The sequence below is a fragment of the Dromaius novaehollandiae genome, chromosome 6, assembly GCF_036370855.1.
Source record: "Dromaius novaehollandiae isolate bDroNov1 chromosome 6, bDroNov1.hap1, whole genome shotgun sequence".
Lineage (NCBI taxonomy): Eukaryota > Metazoa > Chordata > Aves > Casuariiformes > Dromaiidae > Dromaius > Dromaius novaehollandiae.
In genome coordinates, this window is record NC_088103.1 from 35,540,708 (window position 1) to 35,567,384 (window position 26,677).

At 42.0% G+C, this 26,677-nt stretch overlaps 1 protein-coding gene across 1 annotated transcript in view; it reads left to right on the top strand.

The window, feature by feature from the left end:
* Positions 1 to 23,652, top strand: part of SORCS3 (sortilin related VPS10 domain containing receptor 3) — a 321,068-nt gene extending 297,416 nt beyond the window's left edge. The window contains exons 20-27 of the mRNA XM_026117524.2: positions 1,285 to 1,418; positions 5,301 to 5,424; positions 8,881 to 8,993; positions 10,832 to 10,963; positions 12,789 to 12,888; positions 14,848 to 14,953; positions 18,453 to 18,613; positions 19,225 to 23,652. Coding sequence (XP_025973309.2) covers positions 1,285 to 1,418; positions 5,301 to 5,424; positions 8,881 to 8,993; positions 10,832 to 10,963; positions 12,789 to 12,888; positions 14,848 to 14,953; positions 18,453 to 18,613; positions 19,225 to 19,289 — 935 coding nt within the window. The 3' untranslated portion in view covers positions 19,290 to 23,652. The remainder of the gene's footprint in view (positions 1 to 1,284; positions 1,419 to 5,300; positions 5,425 to 8,880; positions 8,994 to 10,831; positions 10,964 to 12,788; positions 12,889 to 14,847; positions 14,954 to 18,452; positions 18,614 to 19,224) is intronic.
* The last annotated feature ends 3,025 nt before the right edge of the window (positions 23,653 to 26,677 follow it).

The following is a 26,677-nucleotide window of genomic DNA, read 5'->3' on the forward strand; positions in this document are numbered from 1 at the left end:
GGAGCTGTACATTCGGATGGTAAAAGAACAGCTCTTGCTTTCCAAAGATCTTGTAATCCAAGTAGGTGGACTGATGTTCCCATTTCATACTTGAAAAGCTAAGAGGTAACATAAGAATATTATCTCAGGTTAAATCAGCAAGTCTCATGCTTCCCAAAATTAGTGTCGTCTCTGAAAAATATCTCCCTTCTTATTTCATCCTTTCCTTCTCACTGTGAAAGTCTATCAGCTTGTTGTACTTTTAAAGGTACCAACCAGAAAGGATCAGCAATGTAGTTTGTCTGATGTGCAGCAGTTACCAGCTAAAATTTAGTACCAGCAAAAGTAAAAAATAAAATAAGAAGAAGAGAAGAAAAAAATGCAGATGGAAGGAAAAGCTTTAAATGAAAAAATATCAGTATTTTCTCCATCAGTTTTTTTCTAGAGATGAACTGGCTTCTTAATTCTGGCCTGGACTTAATGCACTGGACTAGCTCTGAGCATTTACTTCTATTAGATGTAATTTTGCATTGACACTCTTTGTTGTTGTTGTTTTAAGTCTTTGTGAAACAACCCTATCACTACCTCTCTGTTAAATGCTTAGGCATGCCATTGCACACATCTTCCAGTAGTTCCTCCTTTTTTGCTTATGAAAGCTGCAATGGACTACAATAAACTTTCACAGAAAATAAAATTCGGGCAAGGATAATTGATCCCCCTGCCACATGCAAAGAATTCTCAAGATCTGGCCAAAGTCAGAAAGATACCAAGGGAACATTTTTGGCCCAACATCAAGAATCTTTACTCTGAAGACCTCCTGAAGAGGAAATGTCAACGCATATTTAATCAAGCCATGAATACTTCACGTCATCAGATTTTAGCCACCTTGGCTAAAATTTGCCCACAAATTTTGGTGCTCAGTGGATATATTTTCAAGCAAATGCTTTTTTGCTTTCTTGCCTCCTATCCCTCAAGCTCTTGAGAGCAACTCGCCCTATGCAGTGCGTAGCTAGTTCATAGCCCTCAAACTGCATTTAAAAAAATCTCCCTGTCTTCTAAACCTGTGGAAAACGTGCGCTTCTGCCTCCCCTAAATTTAAGACTGATAAAGAATATGTGATCTTGTTTATTAATCTATTATCTTTCTCGCTTGCTTATTGACTGAGATTCCTTTGCATTGCTATAATAGAGTCTCAATGCTGGCATGAGTCATTTGATTTATTTAAAGGAAAGATTCTTGCTGCTCACAACAGAGCAGAAGGGATTTAACTGAAAGCCTCTAATAATGAACTGCCTCTTCCCACAGGTCCAGTAGAGCACGTCCATCTGAGTGTCCCCTTTGTTGCCATCAGGAATAAGGATGTCAATATTACTGCGGTGGTTTGGCCCAGCCAGGCAGGCACACTTACCTACTTCTGGTGGTTTGGTAACAGCACCAAGGTAGAGCCACCTTCTCGTTTACTTTTACTTCCTAAACTTGTTGCACCAGACAGGGAACTTTTTGAGCCATAATGAAAACCTGCCTTTGCTTGTTTTTTTATTCCTTGTTTTTTTTCCTTATCTAAAAAAGTTTGTCATTAGCTGACCTTTGTGAATTTGTTTCCTCCTATCTCATGTTGTTGTTCTTAGGAGTCATTACTTTTTTACATTTGGTTGTTGTCAGCCGTACCGAGCTTTGAAGACCACTGTTATTACCAGAGTTCACTTGCAACTTAACTAAATTATATATCACTACATATGGGATAATAGTGGCTTTCAATACAGTGTTTAAAAACTGCTGGTGTCCCAATAACCATGGACCTTTCCATTATGTACCAGTATGTAGTATATAATGCTGGATTCCAACACAATACTTTAAAGCTGTTGGTGTTCAAATAACCAGTTGTATCTAGAATTTCAAGCTAGACTCTCAGTGAATTGTTCATGCCAGTCTATGACCATTGTTCACAGCCTTGGATATATATATTAGAGATACAGGTGAGACTTCTTTATACTGAGTTTCCAAGGGACTGGCAAAAATGTATTATAAAGAGCCTTTTTATCAATAGTTAAAATAAATGAAACTGCAAAATGGAGTTCAAATGGAGAAAGCAAAGAGTTGCTTATTAGCTACAGCTAATGCAGGTTTAGGGGTGTGACAGCTGATGCACAGGCACTATATTCCATTACTGCAATTGTGAGCTGTACAGATGATAATTTTACAATTTAGCATCTGCTCTTATTTGAAAAAGCAGTTTAGATTATGTTATTGTCTACATTATTGAATTGCAATTGAAAGTGGGCACTGAAGTGAGATCACAGTTGAAAAAATGAGGATTTTTACATGAAGATACGGAATTTGAAATAAGAAATAGCAGAGACACAAGTATTTCATTTTCTCTTTGACAAAGTTGCTTGAGTTGTATCCTCTTACCATGACTACCAACAATAACAGGAGAAAAAAACCTGCAAGTGCTTTGTCTACTGGGATTTTGCATCAAGTTAGGAAGCTCACTGTAAAAACTCTCCTATTTTTGTGGAGGCATAATTGAGCCACCAAAAGAGCTCAGAAACAAAAACCAGTTACTGTAAGTTAGAAAGTTACTGTGGCTTCTGTGGCTTAGTTGAGCTGTCTCAACCACCCACACATGTACCCTTAGTCCATGACAAGTAAAAGGTAATTCCAAATTGCTTATGCTGCAGTGAAAGAGCAGCATGCAAAAACGGATTACAGTTCAGTTGCCCTGGGCTCAGTGCCCACACATGGACAGCCATTAAAGTATATCTGAGACAATTTAGGCAGTGGTAACTTGATCATCTGCTTAAGCCCTCTAGTGTATCCAGGTGTTAGAGTTTTCCTGCCAGTGCTTTTGTTCTTAACATAGAAGTTGCTTGTGAGCAGGGCCTGAAAAGAAGACTTCTTAAAATAGAAAGTAAACTAGAAAAGGCAGAGCAAACCTGTGCTGTTTGCTAAAGATTTCTACATAGTTCTCATGGTACTTGGATCTGGGTTGTCAATATGATCTGTTATCTTTTATATACTTTAGTTCAAATTTCAGACTGTCAACAGCAGAGTACAGGCAGATTTGGATGTGTTTGGGATGGATGGTTTGGAAATAGCTTTACGTGGAGTGGTTAACCCCAGTAACACCTAGGAGTGATTTTACATGTTGCTGAAATAGACTGAGGTGTGGATTAGCAAAGATTTTGCCTTTACCTTTGGCCAGATCAAGGATACAGAGCATCTTTTGTTCTTCACAAAGTGTTCTTTCCAGCCACCTCATGAAGCATACTTCAGCTGTGCCCCTTCGCATTTGACAGAAGTGTGGCAAAGGATATAAATATGGCAACAGCAGCAGCTGCCATTTTTCTTTCTTTTTTTTTTCCAGGGCACTAATCTGCATCACATCGAATCTCTTTATGGCATGTTTAATGTAGATCTCAGATCCCTGTCTGTGCCCACTCACAGGCACTCTGTGGCACCCTTAGTGCAGGTGGAAGAAGCAGACACTGAGATCTGTGTGTGAATTATGTGATGTGGTGTGTAATATTGTCCATAGTGACTAACTGACATTGTTAGGTGATATATTCAGGTTGCACACTGAAGAATTGCAGTTTCTTTTCCTTTTCAGCCTGTAGGCATCCCAGACTGAACCAAATGTGTCTTGTGTCACTTTGCAGTCTCACTAAGGTACTCTCTGTGCTGCTGCACAGACGAATGTTGTCTTACACTCAAATGACCCAGCTAAGGCTCTTCTGCTGCCTTCCTCCTCCTGCTGGAACCATTGTACTGAATTTCTACTGTGCTAATTTTGCAATATACCCAAAGGCCAATTTGCTTGGATTAACACAGGTCCAGTTTAATAAATGTGTCCAGCTGTCTAATAGGTTTGAGCAAATGAACCTTAAACTGCCTGATTTAATTTAGAGTTAGTTTCCAGGTCTTGGTGCTTGGATTAAAATTAGAGAGTTGGCAGAATGTTAAAACTCCATGATGGAGGTGAAATCAGCCATGATAATGGAATATCCAGCCCACAGACGTACGAAAAGGAAAAACAGCAATTTTGAAGACCAGATTGGCTCTTGTCTGCCTTTGCATGGAATTACAGCCTGTAACCCCCAGGAAGACTGCTAATGTCACTGCGGTTTGATATCGGCCCCTTCTGCTTGTCCAGGATGTGTGTGTATCTAAGTATATGTCAGCTAGCACTCCAGGGCTGAGCAGGCATGTTTGCTCACTTGGTCTGAGAGTCCCATGTGGTTGAAAGAGTTTTTTTTTCTATTGCTTTTTCAGCTCAAGGATGAGGGGTCAAAGTAAGGTGGTATTCTGCAGGGGGGAAATCTGTTTGCCAGCCTGTGCTATACCAGTGGAAGCTTTGACTTGGCTGTGAAAATGGCATGGATTGCCACTGTTGAGAAATGCAGCTTGACAGGATGAAGTGTGAGAGCTGGGAGGTTAATGTTTAGTGTTTTTATTTCTCTGGAATCAAACTGGCAGTGGGATGGAGGCACAACAACAATGGTACAATGGTTTTATCCATGCTCTTAGACCTGTATGTGTTTTTGCAATGCAGGCTAGTATCACTATTTCTATTTTAATGGTTTAATCCAAACACAGAGACCTGTCTGTAGACTAGCAATCAGATCAGTAGCACTGCTAGGACTGGAGCTTTTGATTTTCAATACACAAATCTGTTTCCCCAAACATGGTACTCTTCTCATCTATATGTGTATCACTGAGAGTTTCCTGTTCAGAGAGCAGAGCTGTAGCGCTGTTAAGGACATTTTTGTTTGAGAAGGTGCAGATAAAGGCAGTCTCTTCTGCCAGGGCTCTGAGCTGGCCAAACGCAGGTCGCCTTTACTCTAGAAGCCCTCCAAACACATTCAGACATCACTCTCCCTAGCTACTAAGCCATGCTTTCAGCCTTGTTAACATAGCCTGCCAGCTGTTGGTTGCAGCTAGCTTATATGTCTTAGAGGCTCAGAACATGGACAGGGCAATGCTGGTTGCCCTTTCTCTGTTGCTCTGAGATGGATAGATGGATTTGCATCATAAAAGCAATGGCCGGTCCTGAATCTAAACAACGTAAAATGTTTGAAGAAGAATCTGCAAAGGTTTATATCCAAACGCTGGTCTGAGCTGGAGCCTGTGTATTATACAGCTTATATAGCAACTGTGTGAGTTTGTTTGTGTGTATGTGTACAGTACTGCATCTGCAGCACTTACTCTGCCAGAGGAGGAAGGCTATTGTGGCCTGGTGGATCAGCCAGGTGCCTGTTGCTGTGATTCTGAGTTAATCTCGTCCTGATTTTGATATCAACATCTGTGTTTATCTCTTGCAGCCTCTCATCACCTTGGAGAGCAGCATCTCATACACTTTTGCCATGGAGGGGATGAACACTGTCACGGTGCAAGTTGCTGCAGGCAACACCTTGATCCAAGACACCAAGGAGATTGCAGTGCATGGTACCCTCAACCTTTTACAATCAGAACTCAGGGGGTGTCTAGACGTGAAGAACAGGCAGTCGCTGCAGAACCAAAATGAACTCTCTCTACTCCCTAGTGCCTGGAGGGACCTCTGAAGGCAAATATTTATTAATCACAAACCATGTAGATTAGATTTGTGCTGATCACCGGATGCAGGAGTGAATTGGATGGAGCAACTAGCTAAATCTGTCAGCTCAGTACTGCAGTAAAATGGCTGGTATCTCCTTCTTTGTCCATTGGCGTCCTGTCTGCATAGCCTGCCTGGAAACTTCCAAAATAAAACACTTAGGTCTGTAGCCACAATGCCTTCACTCCGTTTCCTAGCTTTGGAAAGAAGCAGTCATGGTGCATTGGTAAGGTGGCCTGAATGCAGCCAGTGTTCCTCCTTATACAGTGATTGCATAAACAGCAGAGGTCTGGAGGGGTCTGGGAAATAGGGCGGATGAAATGGCTCTATTGCTGGCACCTCTGTCCATCTTCCATACCACAGCTGGAGGTCTGAGTGTGGCTACTGGACTTTCTTGTAGGTGACTTTTGGTATATTCTTAGCATATCTGCAAATAATGGGCTCCAAAAAGCACCCTTTTCCGGACCAAAGAGTTGTTCCAGTTTGGGGCTTGATAAAGGCTGAGTGGAATGGCTCTTTCAGCAGTTCTGGCCAGGTCTTTGGAGATTTCTCCAGGGAATAATTATCCCCCCTGTGCTATTCTTCATTTTTCTTATCCAGTTGCTGGCATCCAGCATTCCAGGGTTTTTCTTTGAGCTTTTCTTTGAATGAGAAGTTTATTGAGAGATGTGGGCTTCAAATAATTGAGGTTGCGCTATGTGGTTGAGCTGTGTGTCTTGTTTCAATAATTAGAAGATAAATAAATGCCCCGCTGGTGACTGGAAAGCTCTATGTTCAGAGTTAACAAGCAGCTAAATAAGTATTTATTGATTGCCTAGCTGTGAAATGCAATGGGACTTAATAATCTGATAATATGATTTAGTAATACTCAAACTTACTATTAGCAAATGTAAGTAACTCTCTATTCGATCATTTTGGGCATTACAAAATGCAGTGTTTAGTTCTGGGAAACTGTTGCAGCTTGCCACTGGTTTCTGGAACAAAATTGAATCAAGCTTATCAGAGCACAGGCTGAGAAGGGGCCCTTAGGTGATCTTATTCTGTACTTTTTAGTTGTGAAGTAAAGGTGCCAGTAGGTCCCACAGAGCATTTCTCACTCTCTGCTTTCAAACATCCTGTGAGGAATTTTGCCTTTCTGTGCAAAAGATCCAAAGCTTAAGGGCTCTATCACAGAGAGGAATTCATCCAGTTGAAATGTCCAGATAGTCCTAGCTGCACCACACTGGAGACTGGCCTGGTCTAAGGAGAGTGTCGTTCTAGACCCCAAATCTGGTGATCGTTTCAAGTCTGAGTACATAAGCACTCTTGCTAAATGTGTGCTCTAGTAAATTTGTGTTACCAGTCCTAATCTATGTCCTATGTTAAGTTATGAGAGCTCTAAGCAGAAAGGTATGGCTTTGTTATGTTAGCAGTGCGGGAGGGGATTTATGCAGGGTTTTCTCAGTCTGTGGTTAACAGCGGAGAATTTATTCAAAAAATATATTGGACATGGTAGTGAGGGTTCAAAAGTCAAAAGCTTTGTATGCCAGGCTCTGGGTTAAGCCTTCAGAAGTTTAGAGGGTTTTCCCACTGTTTTATGCTTGTTTTATTTAAAAATATATTGCAGCATATAAAAAGAAAGAACAGATCTTGCAAAATACACAAGAGAAATGCTGTGCTGGTACTTCCCTGCTATTCTGTGGATTTCCTCATTTACACTCTTGCTAGCTTAGCTTGATCTAAAATTGATACCTTCTTACAAATGATTAATGTTACTTATTTGAAGTGTCTAGAGATCCGGTGCTTCAAGGTGAGGCATGGCACATCTCCATAAACAGAAAGGACAGTCTTCTACCCTGAGAACTTATGTGATTCACATTCTGGATCTGTGCCTCCAGTAATCCCTCTGGCCCAAATCCATCATGCACATTTGTCATAAGGATTCTGGGCTTGGACTCTGGTGTTGAGCATATCTGAAGAGTAGAACCTGCATAAATTCCTCAAGAGCTTCCTGCTGTCAAAGAAAGCTTTGCAGCATGACTAGTGGGTCCACTGCACCTAGACTTCTGTTCAGCAGAAGATGCACGTTTCAAGTCCCCCTTCTGTACTGCAGGGCTGGCCAATCTGTTCTTCAGCTGTGGGCTGTGTGCCAGTTTTGGTGTAACTCTGTGAGGCCGCTTCCTAGACGCGTGTCAGAGCAGGGACAGCGGGCAAGGTTAAGCATCTGGGCTTGTTCTAATGACCCAAGAGGCATTCAAAATCATACCAGAGTTATAGAGACATCATCTATTTGGCTAACTCTACTCTAAAGAATAACATGCTACAGCAAGTATATATGGAGGTACTCCTGGTAAATGGAGATATCCCTTTTGTTCAAGATAGTACCTTGTGGTGGTGAAAATCTCATGATCGGCAAATGTTTTATAGCTGTAAGCAAGCTTCAGTTCCCAGCATCAAAGATCAAGAGATCCCAGCAGGCTCTGGAATGATCACTAGAGAACAGCCAGGCAAGAGAGGAATAAAACAAGGGAGAAACCAATCTAGCTTAAGTGAAAACTGATGCTGAGATGGCGGGTTGGCCCCTAAAGGAAGGTGCAGGCTTTTCCTAGGGAAAGGCTCTTATGCCAACAATGGAATGATTCTGGTGATGTTAGAGGGGAGAGTTGGAGTTGGAGAAATTTTTTAAATTGTTCTGTATTTGAAGTCAATGTAGGAACTTTTTCTTCCTCCCTGCAATCTGTCAATTAGGAAGCAATTTCGGAGTGTTTCATGAATAGCCATTGCTTGATTAGCCTGTCATTAGCACTATTGGGCTCTGATTTGTTGGGGTATTAACCACTCATGGCTTCCCTCCAGGAGAGCAAACAGATAATGCCTGCTTTTGAAAACATATTACTTACAGTAAGTGTTTGCTCTGCAGAGAACAATGCATGCAATTGCACAGACCTCCCAAATTTCAGCCAGATGCCGCCTTATTTACTGGTCAGCTCCTTTGTAAGCAGAATCTGATGAAGTTTGGTGGCAAAGTTACAAAGCTCAGAGGCATCACAAAGGGAAGGCATCCTCTCACGTCCCTCATTCTTTCTTCCATTTCTTCTGGGAAGAGCCACAGGTTGGCATTAGGGCAAAATGTTCTTTATAAGGACATTCTTCCCTTGCAAGCTTTCTATCCTACTTAGTGTTAGCCTGCCCTTTTTCTTCCTTCATCCTTTCCTCTCTTTTTTTAAAGATTCTTTAATTATGGTCTTTCTGTTGACTTCCACAAGTTTTGGCTGTTCCCTGAGTACTGCTCATTTAATCTTCTCATTGATACTGTTCTTCTGCTCCAGAGTATTTCCAATCTCAACTCCTGTCATTTTCTCCTAACTTGGACTACCACAACCCTGACATCCCTGAATGGAGACAAGACATTGGCAAAGTCATCAAGAGAGCTCTAGCACAGGTGAGCATCTGTTTCCTCTTCTTCTGCACAAACATTGACTAGGCTTTTAAAACATGCAGACTTTTTTAGTATGCTAACCTAAAAGAATGGGAAAGAACAGCAGTAATGAAGCTATCATTTTAAATCGACTGCTTCTTAATGTGCTGGATCTTTTTATAGAGACAAATTATATTAGGAATTTTGTGGAAATATTATAATTACTGTTATTAATGTTTCTCTGACATTTTTGAGACTTTAGTATCTCTGAGGACTTTACATATTCTCGATTGTAATAGCATCACTATTATTCTTATTTTGCCAAGCAGATAGTACAGGATTCACTATTTTCTACTCCAAACCTTTGGGTAGTGTTACTGTGTGTTTTTCAAGAGCTGATCTATCCCATCGCAGAAGACAGACATTGTAGTATATTGGATGCATGAGAATGATCTTTTTAGCTATTCCTGATATTCAGAATTCTAATGGAGCTGTGTGTGGCAACTAGCAAATATTACAAAGCTCTGCTCACTATCCAGCTCGGGCAAAAAAATGAGGATAGAGAGGAAAAACAAACTTCCCTTTTAAAATACAGGCGAAGAGAAACTTCTGGGGTTGAAGATACTGAATCTTCCTTTGGGATTAATTAGAATATGTAAACCAGTACTCAAATTCTTGCAGGAAAAGGGACAGAATAATTTATGTTATCAAATAGCCAGTGACTTTGGTTTTGTGTGAAATCAGGAGATAGATTTAAGCAAGCTTTTGTGTTTATAATTTACTTTCTGCCAAAAAAACCCTTGTGTTTTTGCTTCAGCCACAGCTGTTCTTAGAAACGGAAGCTGATTATTTGCCACTCAAATTCTGCATTTATGAGAGTTTCCTTGATTGTTTTCCCATCCTGAGAAAACACGTAGTTCATTTGTTTAAAATTGTTCTTCCCTTTTACTGTATTCAGAGTCAAGTTTGCAGAAAAAATAAATAATGCTGTAACTATGAAGGGTTACAGACAACAATAGAAATCACACTGAAGTGCTTGCTTGTGCATCCTTTTCTGACTATTTGGTTGCAGCTGATGGGTTGTGTTTACAGGACAGTTCACCAGGGATAGGCTGCTGCCTTGATATTATTTAGCTCAGGAATGAGCTGGAGGCAGGGTAAGACCAGGATGCTCGTGGGGTTAGCCTCCAGGAGTTTCTGAGAGAGGAGAAGCTTCCTGCCCAACTGCAGATGCACAGCCTGGATTTGGGGAGAGAGGGTAGTGGTGTTAGTGGGCAGGTCATGCTGAAGCAGGTTGTGAGAGTCAGGTCTGGAACCAGCTGTTTGACAAACTGTGAAGTCCCCAGCACGGCCTCCCAGTCAGCCCCTGAAGTGAAAGAACTCTGAGTGGAGACATTAAGACAATTGTTTGCATATGGCAAGTGGAGATCTCCATAACCTGATATTAGAAGGTGATTTCAGGCAGTTTTCTTCATATGCCCCCATTGCTTGCATACTCGCTAGTGGTTGCTCAGAGCCAGGCTCTCTGACTCTGACTTTGGGGTCATTATTTTGTAGTGAGAGGGACTGTGTGGAAAATTCAGATCTGGAGACATGGTAGGTTTGAATTTGAACACAGGGTTGAGGTCTTTGGGTCTAGGGATATTGTCAAGCCTACCTTACATCTAGAAATGAAGTAGAGGAGAGAGAGCCATTAGGGGAACCTCTGTTTTAAGACTCACCCTCACCAAACGGCAGAACATCTCATTAGGGCCACAGTACCTATAGCAAAAGAGAATTTGATGCAAGCACAGTTTCCCATAGTCAATGGCAACATCAGTAATAGAATGGCAGCTAGTGACATCCTTTTAACTTTTTTTTAGGTGACTGGTGTCCCTGATGAACAGATCTTGGTAGCTGTATTTCCTGGGCTGCCTACCTCTGCTGAACTCTTCATACTGCCCTATAAAAACACAACAGAGAGGAGGAAAAGCAGTGAGGCTGATCTGGAGCAAGTAAGGAAAGAAGGATTCACAGAACATTCATTCCCATCATACCATTTGCAGATGGGCCCCTAAATCTGTGTAGCACTGGAAATGACTTGCAACAAGCATGAGGGATCTGCATGCATCTGGGACTGGAACAGTATAGTTTATGGCGTTAAAAATGATTTCTACAGGGAAAATGGACTTTCCAAGTACCTTACTGAGATGTGTCACAGTATACCAGCAGTGGTTCTTCCTGGATCAGTGGTGCGTCCTCATTATAGCAGTTATGGCCAAAGAAACCTTGAATATATACTCCCTTCACTCCCTGGAGAAATAGTAATAGACACAGGCCAAAGCAGCACGATAATGTACTGAGGTTTACTAAAAATAAATCAGGCTCTTCAGCTCGTATATCACCAGAACAAGACCTCTTTATTCTGCAGCAGCGAATGGCATGTGCAAACTATATTTGGAAGTTACAAAATCCATCCATTTAGATAAATAGGTAATTACAGTGACGAATAGCAACAGTGATATGCAGGCAAGGGAAGAGCTAGGAACAACAGCACTAGTCTGCTGAAGCTTTCATGGTAGAATTACCAAGTGATTAAATCAGCTCTATAAAGGCAAGAGGAGTGAAGTACTGCTGGAAAAGCTGCTTAGCTCAAGCTAATATTCTTGTATGCACCATTTTTACTGTGTGAAAGCTGTGTGTGAAGCATCTCAAAGCAGCTACAGGACTAACTCTGCTGTGATCAAACATTAAATAACTCAGAGGACTGCTGAATTCTTTGGAAGCTCTTGTCACCCACTGAGGAATGTCGGTTCCCTCAGAATAGTACATTTGTGATAGAAAACTAGCAAAGCTGCCCTTTTAAACTAACATTGCTCAGTGTGCAGAAAAGATGCATGGTTTTGTGGAGGTCTGGAAGGTTTTGTGGAGGAATTTTCTTGGGATCTTTTCTGTCCTGTTCAGTGAGCTCTATCCAAAATAGATTTATCTCTGAACAAGTTAACATGGCAGTATCCCATATACGAGTATTATGCAGACATCTCTGACCCAGCTGATCATGAAGCCTCAGTCTCTAGGGTTCTAATATTATTTGACAATCTACTTGGTTGTACTTTGGCAACTGTTGGTGGCTCCTGCTTGAGAAGCTCTGTCCTAGAGGATAAACCATCAGAACTACTCTAAGGAGAGTAGACATTAGCAGGCTCAGGCTCCAGTGAGGCAACAAAATAACACATCATAGCTGGGTTGCTTGGCTGTGAGTAACCTCCACTCCAAGACCCCACTTCTGAATGAAGGAGAAATATGGCAAGTGTGACATTAACCTTCAAAAGTGAATTGTAGCATTTCCATCATCCTATTTAAACAGAAGATGCGAGACTAAGATTATCTTGAATGAAAGTGAGTAAAAAAGTGTTGCTAGGTTGGACCCAGCTCAGTTCCAGCATGATGCCAAAGCAGAAATTCTCAGAGATTTCAAAGGATGTTATGGAGGGTAAAAGATCATTATTTCTCTTCCAAAAACATTTTGATAATTTTATTTCTTGATTTTCTTCCCGAGAGAGGCATAATAACATATTCTGTAAGTCTCAAAAGTGCACCTGTCCTGTAGTGAGAGCTGTGTGGAATAACACTCCGTTCCATCTAAAGCATAGGCACATGTTCCCTCTTCTGCTCTTCCTCAGTCTCTCACCTCTCTTCCTCTTCTCCACTCTTACCCTTCTTCCTGAAGCCAATAAGAGATGTTAGTCAAAATTCATAGGCTACATGCATTCCTGAATGTTCTTTCAGGCTGGTTCTATTGTATATTTTAACTTGTTTTATCTCTTATTATTTCATCAGGTTGTTGAAATCCTTTTTAATGCTCTCAACCAGAACCTGGTCCAGTTTGAACTGAAGCCTGGTGTTGAAGTCGTTGTGTATGTCACTCAGTTAACATTAGGTACGTGTGGAGTCAAGTGTGTGGCTGTGGTTCTCTTGAGGCTTCCGGCTACTGCAGAAGAACAGGTCTAGGTCAGAGCACTCACACAGTTGATAGATGCTACTGGAATACTTAGGATGGATCATACCAAGATACTGTCTGTGGCAGAAGGAGGAACTGTTAAAAACAGGATCCTGCAGTGGCATCTTCATGCACCAATTTGTACAAGTATTAAAAGTACCATTTAGGAGTTCCCTATGGCTTAATTAATGTGTTGATGTTTTTCAAGTGTTTTAAGAAAATCAGGTGAATGGTATTCTATTAAGCCCTCATCCTGCACCTGTGGAATTCAGTGGATGTGTTCTTACTATTAAACATCATCACCCCCTTTTCTTTAGACCACGTTAGTGTGGAGCCAAGCTGTTGCTGAGAATTTAGACCACCCTAGTGTGAAGCTCTCATCTATTGCTAAGATACTGATGGCTGTAGAGCACATGCTGGATTTATTTTGCCCTTGGTTTTGATGACTGCCTTTGCAGTTATCTGAGAAGTGGGATCTCATGCAGGAGACATTGCTGATAGCCTCTCTGAGAGATTGCAATTCATGTCCGAGGACAGTACATTTCAACCTCCTTTTTCATGAGGCTTTCAGAGAGCCAAGAGCTGGGCTAAAACATGGTTCATGACTTGTCCCGCAGGTAATGCCTTTGCATCTTTATGCTCTGACTGTTGCTTGGGGGTGAGATTTGGACATTAACAGGAGCAGGCTGGAATGAATTAATCTGCAAAACAGGGAACTAGATCCAAATGACGGCAGCCCTCTGGTTCATGATCTGTTTTTTTTTCCTAGTAAGAGACTGCAAAGTGCAGATTTAGGTGACAGTGTTCAACTATTCTCACACCCCTCAAGTTTTGGGGTGCTTGATCTGCATTTGTTTCATGATCTTTCCCATAGTATTTTGATTCAGATGAAACCGGAGCCAGTTCTTTTCCAAGAAAGAGTCTGTAGAAATAGTGAAAACAGGATACTGGCAGGATCAGACTCTCAAGTGGGAAGATTTGGGTGTGGGACCAGAAGTGGTTCTATCTGCACAGATTTTTTCCCATTCTGTGGGTGAGAGAAAAAGAAGAGAGAACAATAAAAAATCTGAACCAAATATTTACACATAATGAGAAATACTCAGCTGCTACTTGCAATCATTTGTGCATCATTAGGGACTTTTCACTGGACTCTTGATTCTCAGCACAGTGCTCAGACCATTAAGCTATAGATGCCTCCCCCTGATGAGCTGTGGGAGTAACTGTACACACAAGATTTTATAATAGACTTTCTTTAGCCTGCTAAAAATGCCAAGCATAGATGGATCAGAGCTCCAAAATGTTATAATGTAGTGCATGCTTGGGTCCAGGATTATTTCTTTGGGCTCCTCCCCACTATGAAAACTGAACTTAGTTAAAAAGTCATGGGCATACATCTAATCTCTAGTAGCCCTGAGGCTTCTCAAAAGATCAGATCCCTGTCACGTGTGAGACAGACTTGACCATGGAATATGGGAGACACAGTGTTCATGGATGCTCTGAGATAGCTTCTCCAAAGCAGAACAGACATAACCCACAGTTCCTATGTATTGAGCTGTACTTCATAAACTTCATTTCTGCTCTGGTCCCTGCAAAAGCCTAAGATGGGATAGCCCAGAGTTTTAACACAGGAATAATCAGCCATTCAGATGAGTATGGCTTGCTGGTGCCTTTTCACTAGAAGATGTTAGATTGCACTGTCTTGAAAAGGGAGCTTGGTTTTCAAAGGACAAGGGAATCAATTTGTTTCCTACTGATAGGCCTTGCTGAAAACAGCATGCACCATGCAGTAGTGATGATAAAGCAGACGTAGCAGAGAGAGAAGTGAGCTCAACACTCTGATACTTGTATGTTCCCTAGTAAGTATCTTGCAAATGTAATGCTCTCCCTTTCCTCCTGCAGCACCCCTTGTTGATTCCAGCACGGGTCACAGCAGTTCAGCAATGCTGATGTTGTTGTCTGTGGTCTTTGTAGGCTTGGCTGTTTTTTTAATCTACAAATTCAAAAGGTAAGTTGAGAAAATTTTGAGGGTGGGAGAAGGACACAATGGGTAGTTTCTAAGAAAGCTGGGCAGAGCAGTGCCTTATGTAGACATAAAGTGAGTTATATTGGTTTAAGGTTTGAATTTTTTGAGAGATAGTGGTCAAAATGACACTGTCCATTAGGAAGAATGTGAGTTTCTATCAGTTGAAGTTTTGGCCATTGATACCCCTAGGTCTGCATGGATTAACAGTCTTGAGATCTGTCACTGGATTTGCACTGATTCAGGATTTTCAGCCATTTCTTACAGTCAGAAGTGCATGTCTTGAAAGTCTCTGACCCAGGCTTCTTGACCTGACTGACTGCCAGCAGACCCAGATGATCAGTGATCCTGCCAAAGGGACAGGGTGCTGTGGGTCTGTCTGGAATCACAGCTAGTACATGTGAAACATGGCAGCTCATTGAAGGTGTGGATCTCATGGGCTGAGCTGTATTTGGAAGATGAGAGACATTTTCATCTGGCAGTGCTGGCAGGAAGTGACTTTGTAAACAGGGAGTAGAACAGTAATGAATAAACACTGAGCTTTGCAGTCCAGCATGTTAACATTTTATTCTTGAATTTCAAAGGTTCAGGGCACAGAAGAATGAGGCTGTTTCCTATACTTCTTGGTCACAAGAGATCAGAATATCAGCATCCAATAGGCAAATACTTCCTTTATTTAGAGTGAAAGTTGTGTGATCCTTCCTATTATGTCAGGAAGTGGTAACACTGCAAGGAGCTGCTCATGCTGCTGTGGTGGAGAACAGTCTCTGTTTGCCTTTGGTTACTTCAAGATCACACCTCTCTTGTTCTCAAATATATGAGAAAGGCCATCTCCTTCCCCTCCACCACAAGCTCAGTGCTCTGGAAGCTCATCAAGAGCCCAAAAATCAAGCTGTGATCTGCATCAGCAGACTTGTTTGAACCACAGGCCAGATATGGGAACCCTGCATGCTTACTGAGTTTTGAGCTACTCAGTACAAACCCAGTCAAAAACCACATGGTAGGATGTCTCCAGATGTTTTATGGCCATCTTGCCAAATGTCTTTGTACAGCAGTATCTCATTTGTATCTTGCAAAATGAATAGCTTAGTCTTGCAGAGGAACAGGTGTGATTATGTTGAGGTAGGGAGACTCAAAGCCACAAAGGTTTGTGTTAAGCATCAAAATGCCTTCAGGAATCTGGGCTAAGATTTCTCTCTTCCACTTTGCTTTGGCAGGCTGCAGGTCATGTTGTGCAGCTACAGCTCATAAAACTGACCTTCATACTCCTAAAGTACCCTGAGCCTTAATGAAAATTTGAACATAATTTCTCTGCACCTGATTCTATTCTGCTGCATGCTCAGCTTTCCGTATACCCTGCTCCAAGCCTGGATGTTGAGAGCAGCCATCAGCCTTGTGCTGTGCTCTGGGGCTGGGAAGACCCTGCCTTTTCAAACCTGGCCAAAAATGGAATGTATTACAAGTCTGTAAAGTAAAATGGTGTTTAAATTATGAGTTTTGCTTAACCCAAAGCTTGTCAACTTGCTTTCCATTCTTGTCTGCTCTGCCCCAAACAGGACAAATCCGTCAAACTAACAAAAGTTAGGATTGAGTCAGAAAGCAAGTGTTCTGAGGTAGATATTTCAGCACAGAAAGCAACTTTTCCAGTTCCTTCCAAAACCTCTGGATCAATGGATCAGAGGTGAGAGCTGGCGACAACTCTTAATAGAAAAAGGAGGTGAAAACAAAAGCTTTCCTCAAGCTCTCAGTGTTCCAGAGGCCCATTAGCAATATGTACTTTTCTGATTAACTGTGATCCTGGCCTGAATACACAACTGCTGCTTACAGGAAAGGTTGCTGGGAAAGCATGGGTCTGCATGAATTTTTAATTCCACAAATTTATAGAATTGGCACTTTGCCGGTTTGCACACAGACTCCTTGTTATGAGTCTATCAAGTTGTAGGCTCAGCAGGCATGTTAAACATTGTACTGCAAGAGAGATGCTTGTTGAGGAATCCTGGATGGGAAAGGAGGGGGAAAGGTGGGGAAATCGGTTTTAAAGAAGTTGTTTCTCTTCTAGGAAGTCTAGCATATAGCGGGTCTGTACTGCGTCTTTATGTGTGGTGGATAATAGTGAGGTAATGAGACAGTCTGAGTGTACATGTGAGGGTGTATATGTGCTGGGTAGCACAACAGGATTGTGTGAGTGTGTGTGTGTATATGCATGCACACATGCACAGCTGACTCAGTCCCCTTTTTCCCTGTCTGCAGTACCTGCAGGCTCTCTGCCTTAAAACCCTAAAGAGCTCACACTTTCTGCATTGTTGGCAGAGAGTCTGAGGCAGCTCCTCTTGTTTTCTTGAGAATTTTGGGTGGGGAAACCTAAGGAAATTTAGGGGGGCAAACAAAGGTTCCCCTCTCCAAATATGCAGTATTTGTGAATCGTGAAAGTGATAACATGCAAGATCTTGTAGTTAATTCTTTCACTGCTGACCAAAATGTGATTCACAACCATATAACTACAACGTGTGCCTTCTCTGTGTAGTATTCATGTTTGTTAGTGATCTATAAGGCATGTTTGTGGGTGAGAAAGGGAGAAGAACATGAAATTTGTTAACTGTTGCTAAACTTCCCAAATATGTCCTGACCTCTTGTTGGTTAAGAGCAGGATGCCAAATCAAGCCGATAATGCAAGTAATTCGATGCCAAAACGTCACTGGAGTAAAACAAACATAGCTCTCTTGAATTCATGAGCTTTGAGACAATTTCCACTGCTTGCAATCTGTGACATATCCAGCAGAAGAAAGGTTAGCATAAAGAGATAGCATTTTATATAGCTTCTTTTGAAGGCATCTTCTTTCTCTCTGCCTTGTGCTTTAAGTAACAGAACAAATCCTCTGAATTTCTCTCATTTGAGCAGTGTGGAATGCATGGCACAGAGTTCTTTTAAGGATATTAAAGAACAAAATTGGTCACCTTCTTACTCACTCACTCACACACAATCTTAGCAACCTCTGCTGGGTCAGTGTGTGTCTATCTATAGAAATAAATCTAGCAATTTTTTTTCAGTTGATAGTAGTGCTCAAATAGATTTTTAATTTTGGGTTCCAGTTCACCACTGATCGTGTAATAGATACACAGAGTTGGTAATTGCAACTGATTGTACTTAGCTGATTGCTGCTGTCTGAGCTGGATGTACAGTGTCCCCTGTGTTCTCATTTAGAAGGACAAGAATATTTAGGTTTGCAGTTGGAGGGGCCCTTGGGCACAGGATAGGAAGGCAGTGGCCTGAGACTTGGGGTAGTTTTAAGCTAGTGTTGGAATTAGTGGTAGCTAATGGTGCTCTGAGAGCTGAGCATCACTGTGATGCTTTTACCATTCTGAGAGTTGGTACTCTACATCACTGCAGGTGCTGCATTTCTGGGATCAGTCTCAATTTAATTGGTCTGATTCATCAATGGCATGATTTACAAAATATAACCTCTTGTTTCCTTTTCCTGTGCAGGAAAATCCCTTGGATTAACATATATGCCCAAGTTCAGCATGACAAGGAGCAGGAAATGATTGGTTCTGTCAGCCAAAGTGAAAATGCCCCCAAAATCACCCTAAATGAGTTCACAGACCCAGAGGAGCTGATGGACAAAGAGCTGGACACGCGAGTGATGGGTGAGGCACAGCCCTCTGCTGGGGCTTGTTTCACAGTGTGGGTGAGGATGTTGATCACTGGTGTATTAGGGGAGGCAGTGACTGTGACCCCAGGTACCACTGCTGGGGAGCTCTGAGGCTGGGGCACTGAGGTAGGGAAAAACTTCCTTTCTGTAACGTGGTAGCAGGGAGTTTTTTTCCTAGAGCGTTTCATCTTTCTCACAGTGTTACATGTCCAGAACCTGGAAGCAGTAAGAGGTACGTAGTAATAAGTAGTGGCTGTGACTATCACCTCTGCCTGTTCATGACCCTCTCTCTCCTGAGAAGGGATCCCAAATGACCTGAACCCTCAGAAGAATTGGCAAAGCCAAGCTTACATGGTTGTTGTGCTACCATTACAGGCGGATATGTCACCTATGGCTTACTGAATTACTGCTGGTCAGCTGAACTATAGTAATTGACTTTGTGTTTGCTCTGTGCTTACTGCAAATGCAAAGCAGGATGGGTTGGTTTTAAGCACCTTTTCTGTCTATGTACTTACACAAGCACATTGTAAGAAGGATTGAGAAGCAGTAAAGACCAGACTGTTGAAGTCACTGCGCTGACTCTCTTCTCCATTTTCTCCCTCATAGGAAGCATCTCAACAATTGCCAACAGTGAAAGCACAAAGGAAATCCCTAACTGCACTAGTGTTTAATACTGGGAATCCACTTGGTCTACAACATTTCTGACTTTTTATTTGTAATTATTATTGTTATAATTATTATTATTATGAAAAAAGAGAGAGTTATATGTCATTATTATCATTTGGGAGGGGATGGGGTGGGTTTTTTCTGTTTACCAGGGCTGCATTCATAAATAGCAGGTGTTCTTAGCATTTGGGAAATACTCAACAGATTAGAAAGAAAAAGCAAAAATGAGTCAAGAGTACAGTCGAATTTGAATGCCAGGGGTTTGCCCCTCGAATTTGAATGGACTCCCATTAAGTACAGAATGGGAATTAAGTATTCAAATCCAATAGGTAGATATGGTAAATTAGGCAACGTGTTGTATGTAAATGGTCCCTTTTCTACCCCTTCTGAAATAAGTCATAAATCAGCTACTTCATCCTGCTAGAGGGCTCAGGCTGAGTTGCTGAACCAGGCTCTGTAACATGCCAACAGCCCTTACTTCCCAGTGACATGCATGTCTCAGCTCTGTGCAGGATCTGGCCTCCTTTAATTGCTTTTAATTTTAATCACCCTCTGGCTTTTTTGATTGCAGAGAAAAGAAAAAAATAAGCAAACACACACAGCAGTGTTCCTTGGATTGTGGAGTGATTGGCTGGAGGTGACAGCACCACAAGCAATGAAGAAGCATGCCTGAATTTATGAATGCAGCCCAAACCCCATGCATGTGAATAGCGAGGATGCCGAAGGCCTACTGTAGATAATTACAATGTACATAGCTTTTTATTTCTTGGGAAATAATTTAATGTTTAGTAAAAGAAATGTTTAAAACAAAACCTGAACCACATACACACACGCCCGCACACACACACACGCACACACACACACTTGTACATGCCAGCCAACCAGGGACGGGGGTGAGCACTTGAATCACTCTTTTGTTCCAAGCGTGTTCCAGTTGTCTGTCGTATTTCAATCTTACATTGCTGTGTAAAACCAGCATAGTTGATTTCTCCATGTATAACTGCAAGCCTTTTATTAAATACTATTATTTCTTATGATGGAGCAGAAAGGATTTTAGCAGGACAGGCTGTGAGGGCGTCATGAATATCTTAGTGATGTTCAAGAACTGTTCCTATCTGTCACTGTTATCCACTTCTGAGGAGGATCTTGATGACATGCATTAGGGAAATGGAAGAAAACAAACATACAAAATTATCATGATCTCAGTGTGAGCTAATACCGGTGTGCTTGTGGTACCCCAGGGCTCGAATCAGTTTCAAAGCCCGAGCTGACCCTACAGCCTCAACTCAACAATGGGCCAGGTTGCAATAGCTTTCCTCCCAGTGAGAAGTCATGCTTTAGCAGTTAAGCTAGTGAGGTAAATTGCTGTACGGAGCATGTAAGAGTATTAGATTCTGGCTGAACATGATGATTCATGTGATTAGGGACTGCTCATTGGGGAGGGGACACAGGATCAGACCTGCATCATAACTGAACTAGCCAAGGCCTTTCTTATGAATGCTGCAGAATGGCTGCTTATAGTTCTGGATGGAAATGCTATCAGAATAACTTTTGAATGGTGTGTTGGTGCTTTCTGACCAGAACAGGGAGATTAATGATGAAAATGTAGTGAAAAAGCTCTTTAGGTTTAGGAATCTTCTAGCACACTGAGTTGAGGATAGCCCTTAGGAGTGGTGGAGTTTTTGGCCAGGAGGTAGACAGTGGTGGGTTACTTTAATCCATTTTTCTTGAGCTGGTGATGCTAAAGATGGGCCTTATTCTGCAGAGTGCTGAGTTAGAAGACCCAGTGGAAATGGAAGGAAGAATGGAGGCACCTTTTGGAAGATGTTCCAGTGCTTGCATGGTAACAAGAGGCAGAAATTAAGTCAGGTGACAATGTTTGTTACCAATTTTTAGGATTTGGATAGAGGACTCCACCTTTAATATATATGGACTGAGATGAGGAGATGGCTAGGATAAGGTGTTTCTAGCTCCCTCCCTGCGTCCCAGAATGCCAACTGACTACAAACCAGCCTCAACTATATTTGTTCACTCTGTTAATGAGCAAGAGTCTTTCAATGGCTGGAATCTTGATGTGGCCTGAAGGAGGAGAGAAAAGTGGTTAAACGTAGTTTTGCAAATGAATTCAGGAGGTATTTTAAGATTAAAATTGTTAAAACAAAATGTAGGGAAATATTCTTTTGTGTGAGGTATTAAAGCTAAATAATCTCAATTCTTCTGCTCCTACATTTAAGTCAGGCTTGTGGGCCTTTCTGTTAATTTTAAAAGAATTCTTTTCTGTTTTCTCCCTCACTTTTCTGCTCTAGTTCCTAATACAAGCTGGAGAGTGATGGCTGTGTTTTTCTATCTGACCTTGAGTTTCCATCCATCACATGTGCATACACTGTTGCGTTACTGTCTCTGTTCTACTGAAACACCAAAGCAGTTTACAGTAATGGCCCAATCTGGTGATAACACTATTAGTGCAAGGCCATAGCTTCCCATTTAGGTATAGATGGGAGGGATGTACATAAACAATGGTCCTGTGGGCCTTGAGCTAAACTCTGGGCTGATCTCAGTCTTTGCTGATCATTAGGATTTGAGGGACTGCTTTTGCGAGCTGCTGCACAGGGCTGAATGAGAAATAATTGCTGTTTTCTCTATTACTTTTTGGTTTTATAAACCTGGAAACAAAATGAAAATTTTCATTGCTAGTTGGAATTTTCTAGATTTTTCATGGAAATGATCTTATGTTGATTTAAAAAGAAAGGTAGGCGATTACAATTTTCACATTTGGGGGTCTCCCTTTACACCCTCCAGGATGCAATGGAGGGGTGGTTAAATCTCTCATAACAGATGAAAGGAAGCAAGGAGGAAAAACTGGGAGTAGGCTGCTGAAAAAATAGAAACATTTGCACTTCTCTAAAGGAAATTTAATCTCAATGAAGGCTGAGAAGATTCTAAATGATGCAGATAATTGTTGGAGAAACATCTGTCCAGCAATCCATTTTCAATACAAAACTATCCTAAAGGCACTCAAAAACAAACAAATAAAAAAAAACACAGAGCCAAAACTAAATGGCAAAAAAAAAAAAAAATTAATTGATTCTTGAGTGGACTGAAACTTCATCTTCCATGAGATCTAGAAGGTATTACTATTTGTCAGGGTAGGTCATCATGCTGCTCTCTGGACCAGAATGTACTCCACGTGCAACTGGAGAGAGCTCACCCTAGGATGTATGTGGGACCGTGTTTGCCAGATCAGACTTGCTGCATTAGGACACAACCATGGCTGATGGCAGCTGGAGCAAGGACATGCTGTGCTTATGACTGATCTGGAAGCTGCTCCTTCAGGATGCCAAAAGGGTAACTACTGCATCCCAGTGGGATACCTGACGCTGTAGCCATCTGTGGGACCTCTGTGAGGTTTGGATTAGGCTGCCAGCATCATCCACCTTTCTTGGAATATTCTGAGCTGGGCTCTTGGCACAGACTGGAGGACTGTCCACTTTCATTTGTGTGTCTGATATTGGAGAATAGCACCTTGGAGATGTTACTAGTTTTTTTCCCCTGCAAGTTTTACCCTTGAGGAAAACTTAATGGAAATCCTTGAAGCTGTAGATGACTATTTACCTGAGTAAGGAGGGCAAGAGGCAGCACTATGAGTAGAACATAGATAGATCCCACACTGTAGTTGTGTATAAAGAGGAAAAGAGAGAGTGAGCGAGAGACCAGGTCACTGCCCTCTATCACTGCCAGCTGTTCCCATGTGATGGACTTTTTTGTACTAGCTATAACACAGGAATAATGCATGAGACCTGGAGACTAGCTGCACCTTTTGACTCTGTATGGCCGTAAATCCAGTGTAAGCACCCAGTAGATCCTTTCCTTAGTTTATCCTGTGCTTGACAGCCCCAAAACTAAAGCCTGGCAGGATCAGAGATCAGGCCAGAGCAACTGTGGGCTACAGAGTTTTTTAGTTGCAATTGTCTTAAATGAGAGCACATATGGGAGAGGGTTAATTTTCTTCTGCACTAAGCTTTGGTTTTAGGGAAGTGCAAAGATAACCTGTACCTCCCTTTCCTGTCAATCAGTTCCGACAGAAATTCCAACTTGCCCTGGTGTGACAAACAAAACCAGAGCCCTCACATCCCTTCTGATGATGTTGGACAGTGCATTAAACCCAAACCACCACCATGTTTTTAAAGGATTAAATGAGGCAGACAATTGCAATACTTGTATTAAACACAGTAATACAAATGCATGAGTCATATATATACATATATATATATACTGTTCTTGGTTTTATTGTTCCATTTGAATATTTCTACTGTAAAAAAGGCAGTGGTTTTGAAATTGTTGAAAATAAATGTATTTTTGTACATCAGAGTTACCCTTGGCTGCTCTTTCAGTCCTTGTCCTCCTCTATTTCCTTTTGGTGAAGTCTCCTCTGTCTGCTCTGAATTTTCCTTGCCATATCTAGCCTTTCAACTCTATCTGTTATTGACCGAGTCATGCCAAGCACATGGAAAATGAGCAGAGAAGTGTTGCAAGGCAGGAATTTTTGAGATAAAGGATAAAGCAACTACCTCTCCTTCCTTCTTACTCCTCCCCTCCAAACAATAGCTATCTTATTGCCTTTCCATCCCACAGGCAAATCCTCTTTGGAGCCTAGGAGACAAACAGGAGAGGAGAACTACCTGTTTATGCAGACAAGGCCCCTTGAAATCACATGCTCCCACCTAACAGACTTTAGTCTGGAAGAGTCTGCAGAATGCCCATGCCACCAAAAAAGGCCTTCCTCAGTCCTTGGCACAAGAGACTATTTGAAAAGGGAAAAGAGAGAGCATGCAAATGTGTCTCTGGATATGCATCAACCATCTCTCTTCATGCGCACACATACACACACAGAATCCCGTCCTTTCATCCTGGAGGTCCATAAACTGCAGATTTCTGGAGTGTGGGAGAGTTACTTGGGAAACATGTCTCCATAGCTGTCTCATTCTTGTACTCTTTTCCAGGTGTGCACTACCAGACACTGGCGGAGGCAGACTAATGGGCCAAATGGATCTTTTCTCTGACCCAGTGCAGCGCATTTTCTTTTATGTTCATATATGTAAGGATGTGTCTGGTATCTGTTTACTTCCCCTTCAGTAATCAGTGATCAGTTGCTTCTTTTTTTTCCTTTAAGCTAAAAGGTCCTAAGCTGAAAAGGTCAGGCAACCGAGAACTAGCACAATCATCCCTGAGAAAGATGTATGAGAGAGCTCCAGCATCAGAGAAGACCTCCCAGCTTTTGAAGTCTTTGGCTCTGCCCTCTTTACAGATATGCCAGTGTAACTCTCCTGTCCCTGTAATCCTGAAACACAGATTTTGAACAAACAAGAACAAATGATGAAATTACCATGGCTTAATGAGCTACCACTGAGACTTATTAATTGACTACGTGCAGGAACCCAGCTGAGTGCGGCTGTGAAGTCAAATGCAGGCACTTAAACATATCAGTCCTCAGCATAATCTGGGAACACAGGCAGAAGCTCAATTTTTCCTGAGTCCAATTGTTTTTAAGTGCAGGGTATTCCCTTTATTAAAGGCAGTGTAAGCATTGTTTGCTACATTATGACATTCCCATGATTGTGTCAAATATACCTTCTTCACAGGTTATGGTGCTGCCCAGGGAAAGTGCATCATAACTACCTATGGAGTCAGCTCACCACTGCCATGTTTCACTCTTCACCATGGTGCTTAACAGCACACTTAAGACCTAAGGCTGACAGGCCCAGTGTGGGGGCATGGTAGTGTGGGAAACAAAATTACTGTCAAGGCTGTTTTCCCTAGCTTGGCATATTGATACTGGAAAGTTTGGCTTCATTTGGACTTGCTGACTAATGATGCTCTTGTGCTTGTGTGCAGGCAGAGCTTTTCATTACTTGTATAATGGGAGCACCTAGAGGGCCTGGCCGAGAACACATCCCCCTTGTGCCAGCCAGTGTTACACCACATCGCAGCGATGTCGGTGATGGAGTGCACAAGTGCAGTGAGGCCTGGCTGAGGCTGGCTGCATCCTTGCCCACATGCTGCAACATAGGACTGAGACAGAGGAGAGCACATGCCTGAACCAACCAAGTCCCTGGCTTCAGAGTCTTTGGGGGACTGGGCTGAGTCCTCCTGCTGTAAGGCAGAATCTGAGAGGCACCTAATGGACCTTTTTATCTTCTAGGGAAGATGAGTGCCTTTCTAAAATCCTCAGCCTGAAGACGCTTATACCCGCTGCTCCTGCTTGCCAGGAGTGTGCCCAGCCATACAAAGGTAGGAGAGGAACCTCTTTCCCTTGCTGCCGTTCAGTCCAGGCCTTTGTGCAACCAGAAATGCACGTTCTTGGGTCCCAGAGAGCTAACCCAAGAGAGGCCTAGTGCTCCAAGTACTTGTCTGTGAATTATGATTCTCAACTTGTAGTCCTTTCTGTGGGGACAAATGAGACATTTCCCATCGAGGATTCATGGCACTGCACATTTAAACACGGTGTTGCAGCCTTTAGCGGGATTTGCCTTCTGCCCAGGTCTACCTTTTTCCCTTGGCCCTCTCCCCAGTGAAGTAATCCAGTTATTAAGCATTATCAAAGCACCATTGTGCTGCTGACATATTATTGTAATACATCATCCAAGTGCTGGTCTCCTTCATATATCATGGTGCTACATCACAGGACTGACAGCTGACAGGAACTCCAGACCCAGAGACAGATCACTTTTCTAAGCTTTATGGGCTGTTTTTTTCTTTAAGACAGCAAGCAAAGCAAGAACATAAGAAAGCAGTGCTGGAATGTTGCCGCTAAGCTTTCAAAACCTTTAAATATATTTATCTGTACATTTTCCCCGTGACCCTGGAACATTAATTAAACAAGGTTGCTGATGTTTCTATATGAGCCTGCAGAGACAGGTTTATTTTGGATCATGGAGGAGGGAACGATCACTCAGTGCAAACTGTTTCATGAGACTAGCATGTAGCATTTGTGTATGTGTGAGCAACTGTGTTTGAGCAGAAGAGAAAGATTTGTCCCTGCAAAACAAAAAAAGTCTTGTTCCTGAATTTCAGAGAAATTGGTAGTAGGTTCCTTAGTTATATATTTTTTTAATGCAGTTGTGCAAGCAGAGACAGGACAGAAGGTAATTGTGTTGTTTTTTTTGTTGGGGATTTTACCCATGACCAGTACCAAAGGGTTTGCTTTTGCATTGGTTTATGCTAGTTTTACCTGTGTAAGGCCACTAACATTAGTGAATTTGGTCCTGATTTACACCAATGTGAGCTCTCACATTAAGAGGAGTTACATGCCTACTTCAAGGACAGAGTAAATCCTTTTTAGTGCCTCGTTGTGAATGTCAAGCAGTTTTCAGGCCAAAATTTAGGGGAGATTGTA